The sequence below is a fragment of the Perna viridis genome, chromosome 2 (genome assembly GCF_037379345.1).
Source record: "Perna viridis isolate PV_CMFRI_1.1 ecotype Kerala chromosome 2, ASM3737934v1, whole genome shotgun sequence".
In the NCBI taxonomy this organism is placed as follows: domain Eukaryota; kingdom Metazoa; phylum Mollusca; class Bivalvia; order Mytilida; family Mytilidae; genus Perna; species Perna viridis.
In genome coordinates, this window is record NC_142446.1 from 39936474 (window position 1) to 39956085 (window position 19612).

At 34.3% G+C, this 19612-nt stretch overlaps 2 protein-coding genes across 2 annotated transcripts; both read right to left on the reverse strand.

Annotated features, from left to right (window-relative positions):
* Positions 1-2323: 2323 nt before the first annotated feature.
* LOC148625021 (cytochrome P450 2C11-like) lies at positions 2324-9021 on the reverse strand. The gene is made up of 2 exons (XM_088568213.1): positions 3650-9021; positions 2324-2639 (listed from the first exon to the last, which is right to left on the reverse strand). Exons 1-2 carry the CDS (start codon positions 4128-4130, stop codon positions 2566-2568), a joined length of 555 nt encoding a protein of 184 aa, XP_088424339.1. The 5' UTR covers positions 4131-9021; the 3' UTR covers positions 2324-2565.
* A 429-nt stretch (positions 9022-9450) lies between these two features.
* Positions 9451-16898, reverse strand: LOC148625022 (cytochrome P450 2C8-like). The gene is made up of 4 exons (XM_088568212.1): positions 16520-16898; positions 14345-14863; positions 12011-12448; positions 9451-11356 (listed from the first exon to the last, which is right to left on the reverse strand). Exons 1-4 carry the CDS (start codon positions 16848-16850, stop codon positions 11178-11180), a joined length of 1467 nt encoding a protein of 488 aa, XP_088424338.1. The 5' UTR covers positions 16851-16898; the 3' UTR covers positions 9451-11177.
* Between the last annotated feature and the right edge of the window lie 2714 nt (positions 16899-19612).

Sequence of the window (19612 nt, forward strand, 5' to 3'; positions counted from 1 at the left end):
CTAATTCAACCATATAATTTGATTATGCTTTTGGGTGGTTACTTCTTTCAAAGGCCTCCCTTTTAAATAAGCATGCACATGTAGATTCCGTAGTTCTTTAACGGTGTTTGGATTCAAAACTTTCGATAATAGGTCATCTGAAATATTAGCTTCAGTAATGATGCAGAGTTTGTATTTATTTCTTAATAAATTATAATGTGGGCACCTAAATAAGAAATAAAATCCGTCTTTCACTTGATTTTCGCAAAATTTACAGAATCTTTCATTTCTTGGAATGTTTGGTTTGGAAAATCTTTTTTCTCAGATCACAGCATTTCACTGCTTTGAACGTGGACATTTCTAAAGGTAGCGAGAACTCATTTTTACCTCTTTTTATTTAATTTTCTAATCAACATCTTATTTGATCACAATTGTCTGCGTTCGAGACTTCAAGAAACAAGATCTCCTGTATATCAAAGCATGTCGAAAAACAACTTTGATTTAGTTCATTCAAAAGACTTAAACGTGACGTACGCGAGTCTAATTTGATGTTTTGTAAAATCGCTCCTAAAATAAGTCCTCACTCAGTTGAACGGTACAGAAACGGCATGTTAAAAAAGTCCGATTTATTACACAAACAAACTACCACTCAGTGTGACATACGAGCAGACAGACGGAACATATTCTGACACTCAGACCATTTTTTGTCTTAGGTAACGCAGATGAAATTACTTAAGTCAACACGATAATCACTATCGAACCTTGATTTTGTGTTTTCCTCTACTTATCCCCAATAATTCATAATCTTTAACATTTCTAGGACACTTATTACACACAACCAAAATGGCACATATGAACATTCTTGAAAAAGTATGAATTATATAATAATGTATGGTGTTCATGTTAAGAACCAGAAAATTGATTTTTATGTGGAGTGTGGTAATAGGCTTGGTAACATTATATACGTCCAAATACTTTATATTCGATGCAAGACAGTGTATGCTCCGCTTTTCCTTTCTGTATTTGTTCACTTTCTATTTATAACTATTCTTCTCATTGAATCTTTCTAAAGAGCTTAATATAAATTGTGTTGTTTCTAAAGTTGATGCTGATTTCTTAGATTTATAGCTGCATTGTGTATATTTCATTTCCAGCTGTATAAAAAAACTGTAATATGTTAAAAATAATTTTTGAAATTGCATATTTTATTTTTTTCTTTCTCTCAAATATCGTATTTAAACGTGGTGCATTGATTGATCAAGATAGTTTAACTACTGCATTATCTGTAATATCTTCGAAAAGTATAACTGTATCATTTTATCCAGGTTTTTTTTCTTGAACATACGACATTACACTAGTCAAAACTCTAAAACACCAATGCCTTTAAGCCAACAAATCTATGCAACAAGAAGAACAAAACGTTTTAAGCCAGTTAAAGTGCATTTAATGAAAATTATTACGTTTTACTTACTGAATTAATTTAAGAAGATAAGCATGATTAAAGAAAACTAGATATAATGTAAATATGTATCCATGCACGAGTTAACTTGAGTTTGAACAACTATTATAATTCATGTGTTATCAATATGTAAAAATAAAAATGAACAAGTAAACAAGCAAAGGAATCACAACATAATGTTATAAACAATCTAAACACTCAGGACGTTATGGTGTTTCCAAAAATGACGTCTTCATCATACACCAACAGCCCTAAATTTAAAATCCTCCGGAGCACGATGAAAACCAAGAACACCGTTTATAGATGGCAATCTGCCTTTTTCGGAGGGCAGTACTTTAAATCTCTGAATAAGTGTAGTAGCAAACAAGAAAAACTCCATTCTAGCTAACGATTCACCAAGACATTTTCTTCTTCCTACAAAACGTTACGCCGAAATAATTACAAATGACTGAAAAGAAGAATTAGATGAAAGTCACAAAAATATGAGTAAAAACAATATGTGACCACGTTTCTCCCATCCTCAGTGACTTTAACATCGGGCGGTGATAATATCCGCGGACGGTTTCACACTACAAATCTCAAATAGGACAAACAAATTTTGTCTTTTGATTTTCGTTTTTTTGTTACTGTTTGTCTCGGTAGTCTTGGTGCAGTCTTTGTACAAAGTTTTATTTAATTGGTTGCCAAGTTTCCAATTCGTAACTAATATCTCTTGTTTAAGGTTATGTGTTATTGTGTCGCCTTAAAATGTTTTATTGAAATACATATCTTACCAACGCTGAAAGTCAAAACCTTGTCAGTATTGACGAGTTTCCCGTTGGTAGGCCGAAATACATCTGGGTCCTCGAATAATTCTAGATCATATAGCACCGACTGTAAATTGGTTATTACCAAACTCTCTTTTGGAATTATAGAGCCTTTATATATTAAGTCACTCGCAGGGCTCAACGGAAGTGTAAGAGGAACTATACAACCAAATCTGAAAATCTTATGCAGCACTGTCTCCGAATATACATAAGGTTGGGTTTATCGGCCAAAGAAAGAAAACGAGATGTTCCGATTGTCTCAGTAATTTCTTCCCGCATTCTGTCTTGTATGTCTGGGTGATTTATCAGGAGGATAATGAACTACAGCATCGTAGTTGATGTGGTTTCAGTACCTGCTGCAAACTGATCTCTGATGTTTATCAACAACTGCTTTCCTTCAATAAATAAACTAAAAATTAATAATTGCATTTACTTTTCATTTCATTATAATACGCCAATCTCATAGGATAATCAACGTAATAAATGGTGTTTCATGAGTCGATGAAGCCACGCATACAATTACTGGACTACTTTGATTGACTGCTGTGAATGGCTTATTTTCTATGTTTTTTTTTTAAAATAAAATAGAAATAAAATGAAATAAGATAAACTTACTAAATATAATTATAAGAATTGAATGTACCCACAGAATAGTGTATCGGACAACAAAAAATAAAAACAAAAAAAATAGAAAGAAAAAAAAACGAAAACGAAAACAAAACAAAACAAAAAAGAACTAGCATTTAAAAAGAAAAGGTACCGAAGTGAATAATATTCAGTGAAATTAAAATAAAAAATTCGCCTGTAAATGTTTGAAACAATGTTGATACTTTATGCAAAAAAATCGATTATGGATGGTAATAAAAATGAGTACTGAAAAACTATAAAAACTGATGTCCTAGTTGAAACGGACGTCCCCTAACTTTGATAGCTCTCGAACAACCGATTGCCATGTTAAGACGATTGGTCAAGACAGTGTTAGTGGACACTCCAGTTAATTGTGACATAAGAATTTTGTCCTCTGTGGCATTTTAAAGATATCATTTTATCGAGTCGTTAAGAAACTATTAATTCAGTAGGAAAAACAATAACTAACGGCAAACAGAAGGTAACTCGAATGAATTTCTGTAAATAAAATTCATAAAATTGTTAATTGTGGTAACAGCGTGTCAGTTAATGCTATTTTTATTATATCCATGTAGCAATCTCACAGATCTTGCATATAATATCATACACCTTATTATCTCTTGTGAACAAAATTCTTTGAAGGCAAGACGCGTCCTCATGATTACCGAGAAATTAAAGTAAAAAATGAATTACAAGTCATGAAAAAAAAAAAAAAATCAGATGAGAATAGTATATCTTATTCCAGCTCCCATACATATAAAATTGTTTAATTCCTTACTATCAAATGTTGAATTTGGATCTTCCTTTTCTTTTAGCATTCTCTTGATATACAGATCGATGTAGTCACGTGTATTATTCGCATCATAACTCGATTCGTGTTCTTCGATCATCTTCAATAAATGGTTATCTACATCAGTAAGGTCATTTATAGTCTGTTTTACATTGAAAGGGTCTCCTGGAATATGTTGGATGAAAGGAAAGAAAGTTGCAACCAAGGTGACATTGGGGTTCGATAGAGTTTGGTCCATTTTCTCAAGCATAGTTAGAAGATATTCGTCCTCATGCTCAAAACGTCTACCGAAGCTAATTGAACTCACAATGTTTGATAAACAAACTGTCATCACTCTTTTAATGCTGAAAGGAAGTCCGCGTTCCTTGTCAACAATTTTCATCAACAATTCTACTTCCTCGATAATCTTTGATTCTATGGACTTTTTGCCGAAGCCGAATTCTCGTAATGCAACAATTGTAAATGTCATATGCTCCTTCCAAATTGGTCCAGATGAAGAGACCAAACCTGCATGGTGAACTAAATATTAGTACACAAAAAGGGCATTGAATACTGTCTTTAAACATATCAAAGTAGTGATAACGTTGAAAATAACAATTCAAACAAGTCTCTTATTTGAATGTGTTTCATTCCCATTAATCTACAATATTATGACTGATAGGAGTGTGTGTGTCTTCATTTCAGACAATAGCGCATACTTTGTGGAGTCAACGATAATATTCGATCTGCTGATGCCTAATTATCCTTCCGTCCGTGTGGGACCCGAATTAAAGGCTGTTCAAGGACGTTAAAAAAACCTTCAGTCAGTCCTAATTCCCCAGTTTAATTCATCCTCTCGTTTAAAAAAAGTTTAAGTGATAAGCTTGAGTGATGGAGGCCACTAGGATCTATCCTAGCCTGGGTTCATTCCATAGATCATTTTTTAAAAAAGATTAAACGGGCTGAAACCATTCTAAATTTCAAATCAAAAGACATTGTAATTGTAATCTTGGTCTATAGTGTGTCTGTATCGTAAATTTTTAATTTCACTTTCGTTTTTGTTTTTGTTTTGTCTATTTTTATTAATTTATTTTTTGCTTACTGTATAGTTGTTTAATTTGTTCATTTGTGTATGTGTGTAAGTAATAATTTCGCTAATATAAGATCGATTGTATTGACTCTATTACTTGTTAAATTTAGCGTGTGTCCTCCCCATTGAAGGTTTGAAATACCACGATTGCAATATTTGGACAATTTATAAACGAATAATTATGTTCACTCGTTTGTTCGTCCATGTAACAGGTCCTTATAAGCACAGCTCCTCCTACCCCGTTCAATAAATTTGAATGAAACTTTATACAGGTATGCGGGTTCATACAAAGATGTGTGAAACAAAATAACTATTGCTGAATGCTCGAAAAATGAGTTGTTTTTAATTTGCATGTTCTAAAGATTGAAGGCAACTTATCAGAACTTATCAGAATCGTTTATTGGTGAGATATTGATTGAGATTAAATGTAGATATGTATCAAACAGTGTAGATATTGGAGGATGTTTGCGAAGGGAGATAAACCGACTTCAAGGTTTTATGAGTTGCAAGCGGGGTATTATTCAGTAAAACAGCCTACATTTATAGGTTTAAAACAGTTTTTAAACATGCATCTTCTTTGATCATTGTGTTGTCGGGCATTCCCTTTCAAATCTCTTTTTTACAACCTTACCGTTTTTTTTTTTTTGTTTTTTTTGGGGTGGGTGGGGTGGCTAAGTTTGTTTAGTTGTCATAAATATACATCCATTAGCTTAAAAGTTTAAGTCAGGATGAGCTAATTACCGTTTAAAATGGGCTGCAAATTCACAGTTCTAATATGAAGCCTTAACAGGCTTTGAGACCATAACTGTGGTCGATTATCGTTTGCTATACGAGCAGCACGCGACTTATTGGGCGTGGCTTGTGTGTGTAAATTACTGTCCACCTCAATCATGTAAACAAACACGCGTAACACCCCGATGTGTATCAGCTGATTTTATTCATTTCAGTAGCGTGAATGAACATCAATTACATATTTAATAAAAATATTAAACGTTATGTTTTAGAAAAGTTATATTATATTCCGTAAAAATCACGTGGATCGTTACGGTGTATCCATCTGCACCACGAAAATTGATTTGTTCAACGTGTCATGGTTTTCCTTTCCTCTTTCGTCTACCCCTGACTTTACTTTTTATGGGCAACTCGGTGGGTGTTTCTATAAAAGCAGAGGACACACATCCTAGCGGTGCACCTAGTCCAAGCTCCCAGTTTTTAGTGGAGTCCGAGTTGCTCATTTACTTTTGTTACTTTGTATGTATTATTTTAGTTACTTTATGTTCTTTATGTTCCTTGTGTTCGCCTGTTTTCCATGTCTGGTCTTTGTCCCTGGATAACATTCTTTTGATTTGCGCTGGGATCTTGATTCCCTTGATTACTCTTACACAAATACTCGGTAGCATTCGCCACGTGCCACGTGCGCCATCATGTATGAAATCAAACAATAACAATCGTCAATGAATGAAACTTCGTACCTGTCCATGTTTGAACACTGCGACCTTATGATGCAGACGATTATTCCCATATCTAACATCGTTCTACTTAATTCGCCCCTTCCTTCATTATAAAAAATACAAAGCAAAGTTTCACTAGGGACCATTTCAACCGACAAAGCGTTAAGTGTTCTAAAAAAGGTACGTTGTAGCGATCTTTGGGTCGCTTATGCTATTGACCAGGGAATCAGTTTAAGAACCAGATTAAGCAACTGGCAATGAATATCATAAATATCGGGGCGTGCAAAAGTATATGGCCTATATAGTCTTGTAGCGAACCTCAGTGCCTTAATCGGAAACTGGGTAATGTTAACTGCGTTGTCTACTATACTGGAGAAATATGTTGTCGTACCAGCAGACAAAGCCTATAACAACGTTTTTGTCTGCAAAAAGTTTTCCATCCAATGTTTATTATCAGAGGTAGACGAAGAAAATAATAGCACTGATAAGACTTATACTGCTACCACACTCTCCATCTCCAAAGAAGAGATTGTGGAAAACCATAAATTTGTGCTATCCGCTTTAGGTCTCTCTACCAAGGACGATGATTGTGATTTACCGTCTATGTACTGGATACCTAAACTCCACAAGTATCCATACAAACAACGTTACATAGCTGGATCTGCAAAATGTACCACCAAACCTCTTTCAAAACTTTTATACTCACAGCTGTCAAAGAGGGTCTGCAGTCCTACCACAACACTTGTTACTCCCGTAATGGTATTAATTCAATGTGGATCCTGAAAAATTCGAAAGATCTTTTGGAGACAATCAGTTCAAGACTATTATCTGAATATAATAGCATTAAAACCTTTGATTTTTCAACACCGTATACTTCTATTCCCCATACTCAGTTAAAATCCCGATTTAAGACATCGTTGTTTTTCCAGAAAAGATGGTACACCTAGATACAAATATATAGTTCTTAGTAGAGATTCCTCATACTTTGTAATACATAATTCCAAATCATCTTCCAAATATACAGAAGAAGATGTTTACAAAATGATGGAATTTTTAATCGACAACATATTTGTTCTGTGTGGTGGACGCGTTTTTCTACAAACCGTCGGTATTCGAATCGGAACAAATTGTGCTCTTCTACTTGCTGACCTATTCCTTCACTCTTATGAAGCTGACTATGGCTGATCTGATCCGAAAGAAAGAATACCGTTTAACTAGATCCTTTAATCTCGGTTTCCACTATATAGATGACGTATTATCTTTAAGCAATCCTAATCTTGGGGATTTGATACATCGCGTCTACCCAAAAGAACTCGAGATAAAGGATAATACAGACACTGTAAAGTCAGCCTCGTATCTTGACCTACACTAAGAAATCGATGGTAAAGGAAAACTAATGACCAAACATTACGACAAACGTGATGACTTTTCATTCAGAATTGTCCTTTCATCTGTTGCAACATACCCCCAGCACCTGCGTACGGAGTGTCAATATCACAACTCATACGTTATGCCAGAGCTTGCCGAAACTACGCAGACTTTTTGTATTGCGCTAGAATTCTAAAAAATAGGCTTCTGGAACAGGGTTATGTTGCTACAAGACTAAAGTCATCACTACAGAAGTTTTATGGTCGTCATCATGAACTCGTGGATTGTTACGGTGTATCCATCAGCACCATGAAATCTGATTTGTTCAATGTGTCATAGTTTTCCTTTCCCCTTTCGTGTACCTCGGACTTGACTTTTTTACAGGAAACTCGGCTGGTGTTTCTAGAAAAGCAGAGGACGCTTACCCTACCGGTGCACCTGGTCCATGCTCACAGTTTTTTAGTGGAGTCCGAGTTGCTCATTTGGTTTTGTTACTTTGTATATATGATTTTAGTTACTTTATGTTCTTTGTTGTGTATGTCTGTTTTCCATGTCTGGTCTTTTTCTCTGGATTACATCTTTTGATTACTGCTATATCCTTGGTTCCCTTGATAACTCTTTCAAAGCTAAACGATCATTTCATGTAAACTTTCCGTTCTCGTACAAGCAAGAAACATAGGCAGAACATACGTGTATGACACTTAAGAGGTACATTTTTATCTCGTATGAAGCTAGAACTATGACTTAGGAAATTTTATATGGATCCCAAGGAATGTATCGAATAAACGGAAATAATGTTGCTGCAAATGTGATATTCGCTTTTCCAGTATTTCCTAAGCAAGGTAAGAATATACTCATCGTAGTGGTGCCAATGAGCACACGATGTTTGAAATACACAAGAACATAACCCTCTTAATATTAAAGGGTTCTAAATTTTTCTCGTTTAAAAGTTTTATCGTTAATGATGTTCGGTTCCAGAGGCTTTTTATCGAAGCCGAATTCTTGCAAAGCAACCATAGCAAATGTTCGATGTTTCTTCCAAAATATCCAGAAGAAAATGCTACAACTAAAATGAAAATGCAAAATGTTAAAATATCAAAACAAACCAACCAACGTATCAAAATACAAGAATAACATATACAATTACTGCATTAGAGCTGATGTACACAAAAATAAAAGAATAAATACAAACACGAACAAAAACAAGAACAAACAAAAACAAAAACAAAAAACAAAAGAAACCAAGCTGAGTAGTTTCACTGTCATTTCCAAGATTTAAGTTATTTTAGGGGACGGTATCTTTTTTTAAATATTTTCGTCTCGTGTTCGTGCTGGATATGTTTACCCTCCAGGAGCACCTATTTTTTGTGAGTTCATATCGCAAGCGTTATAGTTTTTGTGCTGTCGTGTCTTCTCATTGTGTAATAGTATTTGATTCCTTAGTAAACGTTTAATATGTAATTGTTTTTTTTTTTTTTTTTTGTTGTTGTTGTTTTCACGTTTTGTGCACGCTGTCGCCGCCGGAAAAGCGAAACGTAAGTCTTGCCGCCTATTTTGATGCTTCAATATTTTACCGATATGTTTTATGTATAGAAAATGAATAAACAAAGTGAAAAGAATGTAGCATATTATCAAACAAAGCCAGTCTGGTTATTTTTAACAAAAGAAATGAATGCTCCTGAACAAACAAATTTGGAAAACGAAAATACGTCCTATGGGTTCTTCCGTGGGCTTAAGACGGGACTGGGATATAGTTAGTCCATACGGTACTTTTATAAATACTTTTCTAAACTACAAGATGGAAGCAAATTATCCTTTTACTTGGACTCAATTAATTCGTTGTTACACGACACACACACACAAAAAATGCATTTCGAAAATGCAAGGAAATTTCTCTGCAATAATTTTAGGGCATGTTTATTTTTGAAAATTTTACCTAATAAAGAGCTTTGCAGAGCGCAGCATGATACAACAGCATTTGGGGCTAGTGTTGACACAATTTTAGTTTTTGACACACTTAAGCACAGGGGTTTACAGTTCATCATGGACAAAGCAACTAGTTTGGACCCAACATGGCAATAAAAAAAAATGAAATTAAATTAAAAATGTTCAAAATCCGACCAAACATTTAAAAAAAAAAGTTATTTTTAGGGTGTGGCCACTTTGAATCATTATTACTGGAAAACAGTAACTGAAACCTGATAAAAAATGCAGACATGCATTTTACCATGGAATCCATTTTAAAAAAAATCAAATCGGACCAAATTAAATAAGTCAATTTCAAGTTAGATACAGCTTGTTGTCTTTTATCCAATGTGTTACAGTGTTTGTATTCTGTATCGATCTCAAGAGTTACATCAGAATTCAACAGATTTTTATAGTTCGATATATTTTTGTATTTTCCAACCATTGTCCCAAGTTGGAGAAGGGTTGGGCACTTACAAGCATGTTTACACCGCCACATACTTTATGTGCCTGTCCCAAGCCATGAACCTGTAGTCCAGTGGTTGTCGTTTTTATGTTCGTTGTAATCGTTTTTCTTTCCTCTTTTAAGAATAGCTCATCTATGTTTTTGCCCATCAACGAAAACCATGTGGTGACTTGTATATTAATTGTTTGTTGCTTGGCTTTTTGGTGGATGACTGTCTCATTGGCAATCAAACCACATCTCCTATTTTTTTTTATTTTGGGGTGTGGCCTCTTTGACCCCTTATAACTCGAAAACCGTAAGCGATATATGAATATGATTGCTTAATGCAAGCATGTATTTTCATTAGGAACCCAATATTTTTTTATTTAGAAATCGGACCAAAAATCAAAAACTCGCTTTTGTTGGTGCGTGGCCTCTTTGACCCCTTATAATTCAAAAGCCGTAAGAGATATCGGAAATTTTATTAAAAATGCAGTTTTTTTTTCATAAGAAATCCATCAAGACAGAATTGATATCTGAATAATAAAAATCGGATCAACAAAAATCTTTTTCTATCAATTCTTATGATACACACTTATTTTCCGCCTGTATGAAAAGGTATGCAATCGCATTAAGTGCAACTATTGTAAAGTCATAATTAACAATTAAATGTCAACAATGACTGGAGCGTAGCAGGTCGAACACTGATCACTTTGGGCGAGTGTGGACACATTGTTTTTGGCACACTTTCAGTAAGCATAGGGACACAATAGCTCGTTTGGTCACAATAAAGCATGTGTAATATTTTAAATTTTGACCAAGAATGAAAATCGCAGGCAGGGATTTTCAACAGAAATCAAATTACATTTTTTTTAATCGGACCAACAATAAAAAAGTATATTTTTGGCGTGGTCCAATTTTGTACCCCCTTCAACTCCAAAACGATTAACGATAAATCAAATATTTGACATAAAAATCGGAATAAGCTTTTCCTATCAATTCTTATGATAACACGGATTTCATCCCTTTAAGTCCCTTATTTTCAAAAGGGGTGGGGCAAAAACGGACGCCAAAGACGAAGACAACGACGTGGACGGCAACAGGGTGATACCATTATCAGACCCAAAAAAATATACACTTATACGCAGAACTAAATCACACACTGGTACTGATTTTAAAGCGAGGTTGTTCACTGTCTGCATAAAAAAAACGCTGTTTTCAAACACCAATTGCTCTAAATTGATACTGTTCCGGGGCAAATACAAGACCAAGTACACCTTTGGTAGATGGCATGATTCCTTCCTCAGCTGGTAATAGACGGAACCGCTGTATTAAGGTAGATGCGAACAGGAAAAATTCCATTCGAGCCAAAGATTCCCCAAGACAGTTTCTTCTTCCTATGCGAACAAAACAAAGAAAAATCATTCGAAGTCACAAGAGGTAGCACTGCTACCATAGGCGTTGACGGAATATATAGGACAAAAAAACATGTTAACTATGGCACATATTTGTTATTGTTCTGTTTAGGAATCCAAAGATTTCCTTTATTGTATCATTACTGGTTGCACATTACTGTTTTTTTTTATATTTAAAATCACGTAGTGATCTCGTCATGTGACTACCCGGTTTGATGATTAATTATTTATTGTTACTGTTTAGTTAACTTTGAACAAGGTATCATTTGAATTTGGAATAATTAATTAGCAAACAAGTAATTTATAAACTTACCCCTATTGATTTCCTTGCCATTTGTTAGCCATATAACCTAACCCTTAGCCATACCAGCACGACTAACCCCATTTGTAACGGTTAATTTTACATTTTTTTTTATTTTTTAACTTCCAAATAATTCCAAATTCAATAATAAATTGTTTATAGATTTTATGGATATATGTTTTATTTGTAAGCTTTTTTTACTGGTGCATGTAATTTGGTTAGGCACAAATTTATTTGAGATGTACCCTGAAAAAAAATTCTTTCCTTTCAATAATGATGTTTGTTAACATTTTAGTAACGCTTTATTTTAATATGTGTATTTGAAGGCATCTTACCTATGCTGAAGGCAATATTTCTGTCAACATTGACGAGCTTTTCATTCTTAATAAATCTGTTAGGTCGAAACATCTCTGGATCCTCAAACACTTCCGGATCATGTAACACCGAGTGCAAATTTGCTACTACCAGACTTTTAGTCGGAAGCACCGAACCTTTGTACACAAGATCACGTGTTGGACTTAAAGGAAGTGTCAGCGGTGCTATACAACCGTATCTTAAGACCTCATTTAGAACAGCTTCAGTATATAGAAGGTTGGGTTTATCAACCAAAGAAGGAAAACGAGACGTTCCAATCGTTCCATGAATCTCTTCACGCATGTGATCTTGAATATCCGGGTGATTGATCATCAATGCAATGAACCAAAGCATAGCTGTTGAAGTTGTCTCAGTCCCCGCGACAAAAAAGTCTCCAATAGATTTTAGCAGCTGTTCGCCTACAAAAAGAAGTCGATGTTGGAAACTATTTGACTGATTAAATAATCAAAGCGCCGATGGCGCTGAACCTAGAGGAAGTCACGAGATATTTGTAGGTACTTTAAAAACTTTCAAGGACTCAAATCATAACCCACTAATGGCATTTTGTTCTTTCTGTACTTATAAAATAATTATTTACAACGGGATCAGCGCTTTCACCACTACTATAACCACACATCTACACAATACTGATGATTCAAAATTTTATTTGAATTTCGTTTCCATTTTTTTTTTTTTTTTTTGGTTTCGTTTCATTTCGTTTTATTTTTTTTCTCAATGTGTAATCTTGACAAACCTATTTTAGATTTAAATGTTATCACGTGGAATCCATATGTGGATATCAAAGGCAATGCTAAAATATAGTTAAAACTTCAATATTTGTATGTATTTGAATTTTTCTTTGACAATCATTTATGGAAAATATATAATTTGAAACGTATACTTTAAATTTATACGAAATGATCAATTTGACACATTTTGTTATTCATTCGCCAGATCTCTTTCACGGTGGAAGTACTTTTAAGGTGGTTGCAAACTGGATGTCCTTTTGATGACACCAGATGGTTATTAGACTGAAGTAACATGTCTTCCAAGTAAAATTGAAACTGCTATCATTTATGTATGCAGATGAACATGAGATGCTTGATTATGAAAAGTATGAAACGCAAAACACTATTACAACAAAAAGCAAAAAATAAAGAAACAATAAGTTAGTCACATGCTAACTTTTAACTTAATTTGATTTCACTAATGAATTGGAATATAAATTCACCGGTTATAAAATATATTGATTGATTGTTGGGGTTTAACGTCCGAGCAGCAATATTTCAGCTATATTCAGACGATGAACATGAAACGGATGATAAAATGAACATGAAATGATGATGAAATGAAAAACGAGATGGGACACAAGGACAGTAGGGTCGACAAATTTTGATTGCCACTAGAAAAAGGGAGGGATGGGTAAGGTCGGGCAATTTAGCCTCCTGTGGCGGAGCGCAAAGGTTCCTACTCCTATCGAAAAGCACAGCAGGGTTCTTTAACGTGCGAGGAACGTGACATCTTTCCCAACACGATGCACCACTATGGTTTGCGGTCATGTTTTCCGTATTATAGCCTGACAACCCCAGCATGTAACACGCCAGGGGTACCCCATTCCACCACCTGGGGCACACATCCCAGTTGCTCTGTGGACAGAGCGCCGAGCCCCCGGCTAGGTTTCTGAGCACTATTTAGTCGCCTTTTACGACAAGCTTAGCGCTGCTGCAGGCCTATTCTTTTGACACCCGGACCTGCACGGGGCGTTATAAAATATATAACTTATTTGAAAACAGCAATAACTTATTAAGAAAATCATAAAAAAATCGTAAATAAATACAATAATCAATTTGTTATCAGGAATAACCAAAATATATTTACCCTTGTGGATTAAGTAACAGTCTTTATGAAAATCAGACAGGAGGTAATTATTAATCAAAAACCGCACTTTCAAGATAAATACTATATACATTGTGTATAAAATTCGCACTTTGCAAGAGTTGTCGCTCTTGATTTGGTTGATTTTAGTTGGAGATACAGGTATGGTTTTCTCAAATATATAGATTTTGATACAGAAAGGGTTATAGTTACTTGAAAAAAAAAACCAGCATACTGGTATGTACACCTAGGAAACACCGTCTGTACGCTGGATTTTTTTATACGATGAATCACTTCTGAATTTTATATGGACTGGTACTTAGCTCATGCAAGGAAAAAAAGCTGCGCGCTCATTATATCTTGGCGTTCTTCGGCACTCGTTACTCACTTTCCAATTCATCATGGTATAAATATCTTAATTAATAATATCATTTACTCACGGTCAAATGTTGAATTCGGGTCATCCTTCATCTCTCGCATTTTCTTAATGAACATATCGGTATAGTCGCGAGGATTGTTTTCATCAAAACTCGATTCATGCTCTTCTATGATCTTAAGTAAATGTTTCTCTACGTCGTCAATATTATCAGTTGTCCGTTTGATATTGAATGGATCTCCGGGAATGTATCGAATAAACGGAAAGAAAGTTGCAGCAAATGTTAAATTAGAATTGCCAATATTTTGATCCATCTTCCTCAGCATAGTGAGAAAATACTCATCATCATGGTCAAAACGTTTGCCAAAGTTAATAGAACACATGATGTTTGATATACATACAGTCATTATTCTCCTAATGTTAAACGGTTGTCCATTTTTCTCATCTATAAGTTTCATTAGCACCTCTATTTCTTCAATGATGTTTGCTTCTAGAGACCTTTTACCAAAGCCGAATTCTCGCAAGGCAACCAAAGAAAATGTTCTATGTTCCTTCCAAAGTTGTCCAGATGAACCTATTACACCTTTAAGTAGAAAAAAATGTCTTTGAATTCATAAATAAAATGTGAACGAACTTACGCAAGGCAGAGAGCCATGTGAAAGATAAATAAATATATGGAGAAAGATTCCGCAAAAACACAAAAAAAAATACATTGTATTGTTTCTTGAACAATCTAAGGCGGCAAAGTGGTCATTATCATAAAAATAATGTTGTTAGTATAGTAAAGCTACTATTATTAACACACAACTTCTATGTATATACATGTAGTATAAAAATAACGAGCCAAAAGAGTGAAATGAACAAGCTTTTAAGTACTTCTCTGTCTAAGAATCATGCAAAATGTGTATATTGTAGTGTGGCACATGAAGACATTTTTTATTGAATTATCCAAGTATTTATACCTCATAACCTCCAGAAATATCCATCAATGTGTTTGTAAGTTTACTTATTAAGATATTGATAGGTCAAAATTAGTGAAAATGCACTATGGGAAATAAGTTTTTTCCTATTGAGCAGTCAAAAATATCTGCATCACAGAAGCTCCAGGACAAATTCAAATAGCCTTTCGGTTTGTTTTCTAGTATGTATATATTTGAGGCAAAGAAGACTAAATTGAGATAAATAATGAGCCACCCATTGCCTGTTTCTTACACAGAATGGTACTCTGAATATTGCTGAAAGCTTGTACAGTCATTATTTTAAGTAAGTAATTTGATTCACAGTAGTCAGTTACATGTATACTATTTTGTTATAAGGATGTTAAAGTCGCTAATATTGTTAGCGACTTCTTGCACTCTTAATATCAGTACTTTACATTCGCACATGATTAGCATAATTATTATTAATACACCATTATGCTGCTGATTGGTGCCGTGTTTACCATCAAATCTAGCTTCATACGAGATCAAAATATACGTCTTAAATAACATACACATTTCTAGGTGTGTTTTTTTGCTTGTATGAGAACGGGAAGTTTACGTTAAAAGAAGAAATGATCGGTTAGTGTTGAACTTAATGTAATGTTACCCATACAGTTTCCAATTCAGATACAGGGGCTCGCTACAATTGACTATATAGGTCATAAACATTACCAGGGCCGCGATATATCTGATAACGTTTATGCTGGGACTGAAGATATAAAGTTTTATTAGTCCCAGGTTAATGACCTATATAGTCACCTGTGTCTGAGTAATATTACATTAAGTTCAATGCTAACCGATCATTTCACCTTTTAATGTAAACTTCCTGTTCTCATACAAGTAAGACAAGTAGATATCGTGGCCAATAAAATGTTTATGTCCTATATAGTCATTGACAGTTGTTTAATCTGGCTCCAAATCTGGTTCCCTGGTCAATATCATAAGCGACCCAAAGATCGCTGAAATGTGAGAGAAACTTGTGATACGAAAACATTACCCTCACTTCCAGTTATTGTGATTGAGACACATTTGGGTCATCACGGTTACGAAGGAGTAATCATATCAAGGGAACCAAGATTCTAGCGGAAGACATCTGATTTTAGAACACGTGTCCGACATTTCGGTTGTTGAAAGGAAGCCAAAATCAGTGGCATATAATATTTGACGATTATCGATTTTGAAGACTTCAGTCTCTGATTTAATACGTATAAATATATTGATACTATATATAGACATAGTTTGTATTGTAATCGACTAACCTTTATAATTAGCTATAACCTCTGTTAGAAATGTATCGGCCCGATTAGACATACTGTCAGCATTCTTCACAAAGATTTCTTTCAAGGCATCCATTCCATTTACAACAATCATAGTTTTAGAACCCAATATGAGACTGAAAATATCTCCATATTTCAGCCGATACTCTCTAAATGTTTGTTGAACTGCATTAGGATTTAAATTTGTTAAATTTCCTAAAAATGGGGTGGTAGGAGGGCCCGGTGGTAATTTTGGATCCCTCGAAGTTTTGCGCCATAGGAAGTAAAGAAAAACAATCAATGTACACAACAATAAAGTCCCAATGTCCACCATTTCTATCTCGCGATGTTATGGTAGAATGTTTACATTTTAGTAAGCATTTAAATCGCTTTGTCTATTTATAGGTGTTATATGATTAAACATGAAATATATGCCCGGATTTCATCAGCAAAAATACAGGTAATGCAAGGACTGTCTTTATGTCGTTCTTGTCCTTCTCGGTTAATGGAACGAAAATGTGATTTTTGTAATGAGGAAAGTGGGTGCTTGGATGATATTCGGAATAAAAAAGTGGTCAGGCTACAAAGAAAAAGTCAAAAGTTGTTCTAACATTTTAAATTTATATTTCAAAACGAAATGAAATTTAAAAAACTCGACGAATACATTAGAAATTAGGCTGGATTTACATTTACCTCAAAATAAAAAGGAAGGAAGCAATATTTTACCCTAGTACTTCATTGCAATCAATTAATTGAATTATGAGTAAAATGCTTTGGACACATACACACAAAAGGAATCATCATACTAATTTACGTTAATGTGGTATAAATAATCTACATGTATTAACTAATATATACGAAATTTAAACATATTTTTTCATAAAAGCCTGTGATTTTGTAGTTTCGAATTCAATCCATGGTTTGATATAACGCGGACTAACTATAACCTTTAAAGGATTAGAAATGTACTAACATATCCTCTAAATTCAATCAAATCGAATGTTATCCGCTTACATGTTGTAAAGACTATCTAAGGTACATGTAAGATTACGTGAGATTGAAATGACGTAACAAATAAATATTTCGATAAAAATAACGACCATAGACCGTTACAACATCTTAAACAATTAAAGAAATTTCTTGAGAATTCATAATTATTTTGCTTAGGCTTACATTTCTTACATTTTTTGAACTCTGAGACCATTTACCGAATAAGAATGATCCATCTTTATTGCAGTGCGTTCAGGTAAAAGGAATAGCACAGAAGAACAAATGTGATTCTTTATAGTTTTAGTTGGACAAAAAGTACTGACTACTGTCAGCAAAGCTCACTTAGTGATACCTCCTTTTTCCTCTGTCATAGAAACCATAAGGAAACCCCAAAAGTCATTCGGGTGGAAGAAAACCCAAAATAGGACGTGCATAATTGCATCACGTGATAAAGAATGTGTGAATATCTCATCATATTCCATTGACCGGTTTCAGAGATGTTGTGGATTAGAAGAAGGTCTCTCTCGGTCGACAAATAACAAAGTCCAATGTTTTGCATCAGGAAGTCCCACTGAATTTTCATTCAGATTGGAAAAAATAGGAGGTACTCAATGGCATCACGGGATAAAAACATATGAAAGTTTCATTTAACTACTCTGCGTTTTTAGAGAATTTGCGAATCAGAAAATTAAAAAGTGCACAATGGCATCAAAGAAGAAGCAATATAGTATAATCAAATTCCATAGTGCGGTTCAAGAGGAGATGAGAATTCGAAATAGAACAGTCGAACGGACGGACGGACAGCATGAAAACTATATACTCCGCTTGAAAAAGCGAGGGTATATATTTAAGGTCAACAATTGCGCAAAGGGACACGCCAATGTCGGAGATAATTATGTAGTTTTTCAACTAAAAAAAAAAAAAAAATGAATGGATTATTGAAGCCCTGAAGCCCTTTTAGTTATCTCGCATATCTCACAGTTTTCTTGCTTAGTAATTTAAGCTAGGCAGTAAGGGGGTCTCATGTGTTTTACCTTGCACGTTATCGCAAGCATAAAGAAAAAAAAATAAAAGCGGAGCAAACCAAAGAAACTTCTTTATCAAAAGTTTTTACTTTAGTATATTTATTACATATGAGAATAATATTATTCCGCTTCAGTATTTAATTTTATACCCAAAGCATGGTCATTTATGTAAAATGGTTGTGATGAACCTTAGGCAATTATTCTAATGGCACACAGCTTTTGTAAAAAAAAATTGTTGTTGTGTAATATAAAACCTTTCTCAGATCGCTGTTTAACCGCTGAGATTATTTGTGCGATTTCCTTTAGCGTTACAACTCATTTGCGCCGGAAGAAACAGGCATTAATATTCGTTGAAGATCAAAGATCGGGTTATCTTTCACTTGTCTTTTCACTCCTCCATTGAATATTTCAAACTTGTGCAAGATAACCCGTCTTTAATCTGCACTCATGTAAGAACCTATTGTTTTTTTTACGAGTGGAACGAGTGGAAAGAGCAAGAGTTTCTCTGACGAGTGAAAGATAACCCGATCTTTAAAAAAAACCTGCCTAGTAATGTTGAAATTGGTTAGAATGAAATAATAAACAGATATTGGTTAGAATGAAATAATAAACAGATATCATATAAAGGACAAAGGATCTAGAGGCTTATTCCCATTTGCTATTTGGCTTAAAACCTTAATAAGAGTTCCTTTAAATGAAGAATATTTGCTATGATCGCACAATATTTTTGATAGAAGGGGATACAATGTGCATGGCGGCACTGATTGAGGTTACATTGTATCACTTTCGGGTATTTTATTTGGTGCTTACAGATTCATACTCAGTCTACATTCTGTGTTTTGTAGTTTATTATTATTTATTTAATGATTGATTGATGGTTGGGGTTAACTCCTGATCAGCAATATTTCAGCTATATTCAGGCGATTATTTATTTAATATGTAGATGCAAGAAAATATGAACATATGTTTGTCGCACATTACCTGTCGAACGGCTAGGTGTATGTAGATCATTAATGGATTAAACAGCTTTTTTCGATATAATTATAAGGATTGAACAGCAATTTTCGGTCGTTCATGCATG

What these genes read in the sequence shown, in the direction of transcription:
- LOC148625022 (XM_088568212.1), bottom strand. Translation starts at nt 16,850, where the DNA reads ATGGTGGACATTGGGACTTTATTGTTGTGTACATTGATTGTTTTTCTT. An exon ending in GGTTATAGCTAATTATAAAG is followed by an intron (nt 14,864 to 16,519) that starts GTTAGTCGATTA and finishes TTCTACTTAAAG; the next exon opens with GTGTAATAGGTTCATCTGGA. An exon ending in AAATATTGCCTTCAGCATAG is followed by an intron (nt 11,357 to 12,010) that starts GTAAGATGCCTT and finishes TTGTTCGCATAG; the next exon opens with GAAGAAGAAACTGTCTTGGG.
- LOC148625021 (XM_088568213.1), bottom strand. Translation starts at nt 4,130, where the DNA reads ATGACATTTACAATTGTTGCATTACGAGAATTCGGCTTCGGCAAAAAG. An exon ending in TCCAAATTCAACATTTGATA is followed by an intron (nt 2,640 to 3,649) that starts GTAAGGAATTAA and finishes TATTTATTGAAG; the next exon opens with GAAAGCAGTTGTTGATAAAC.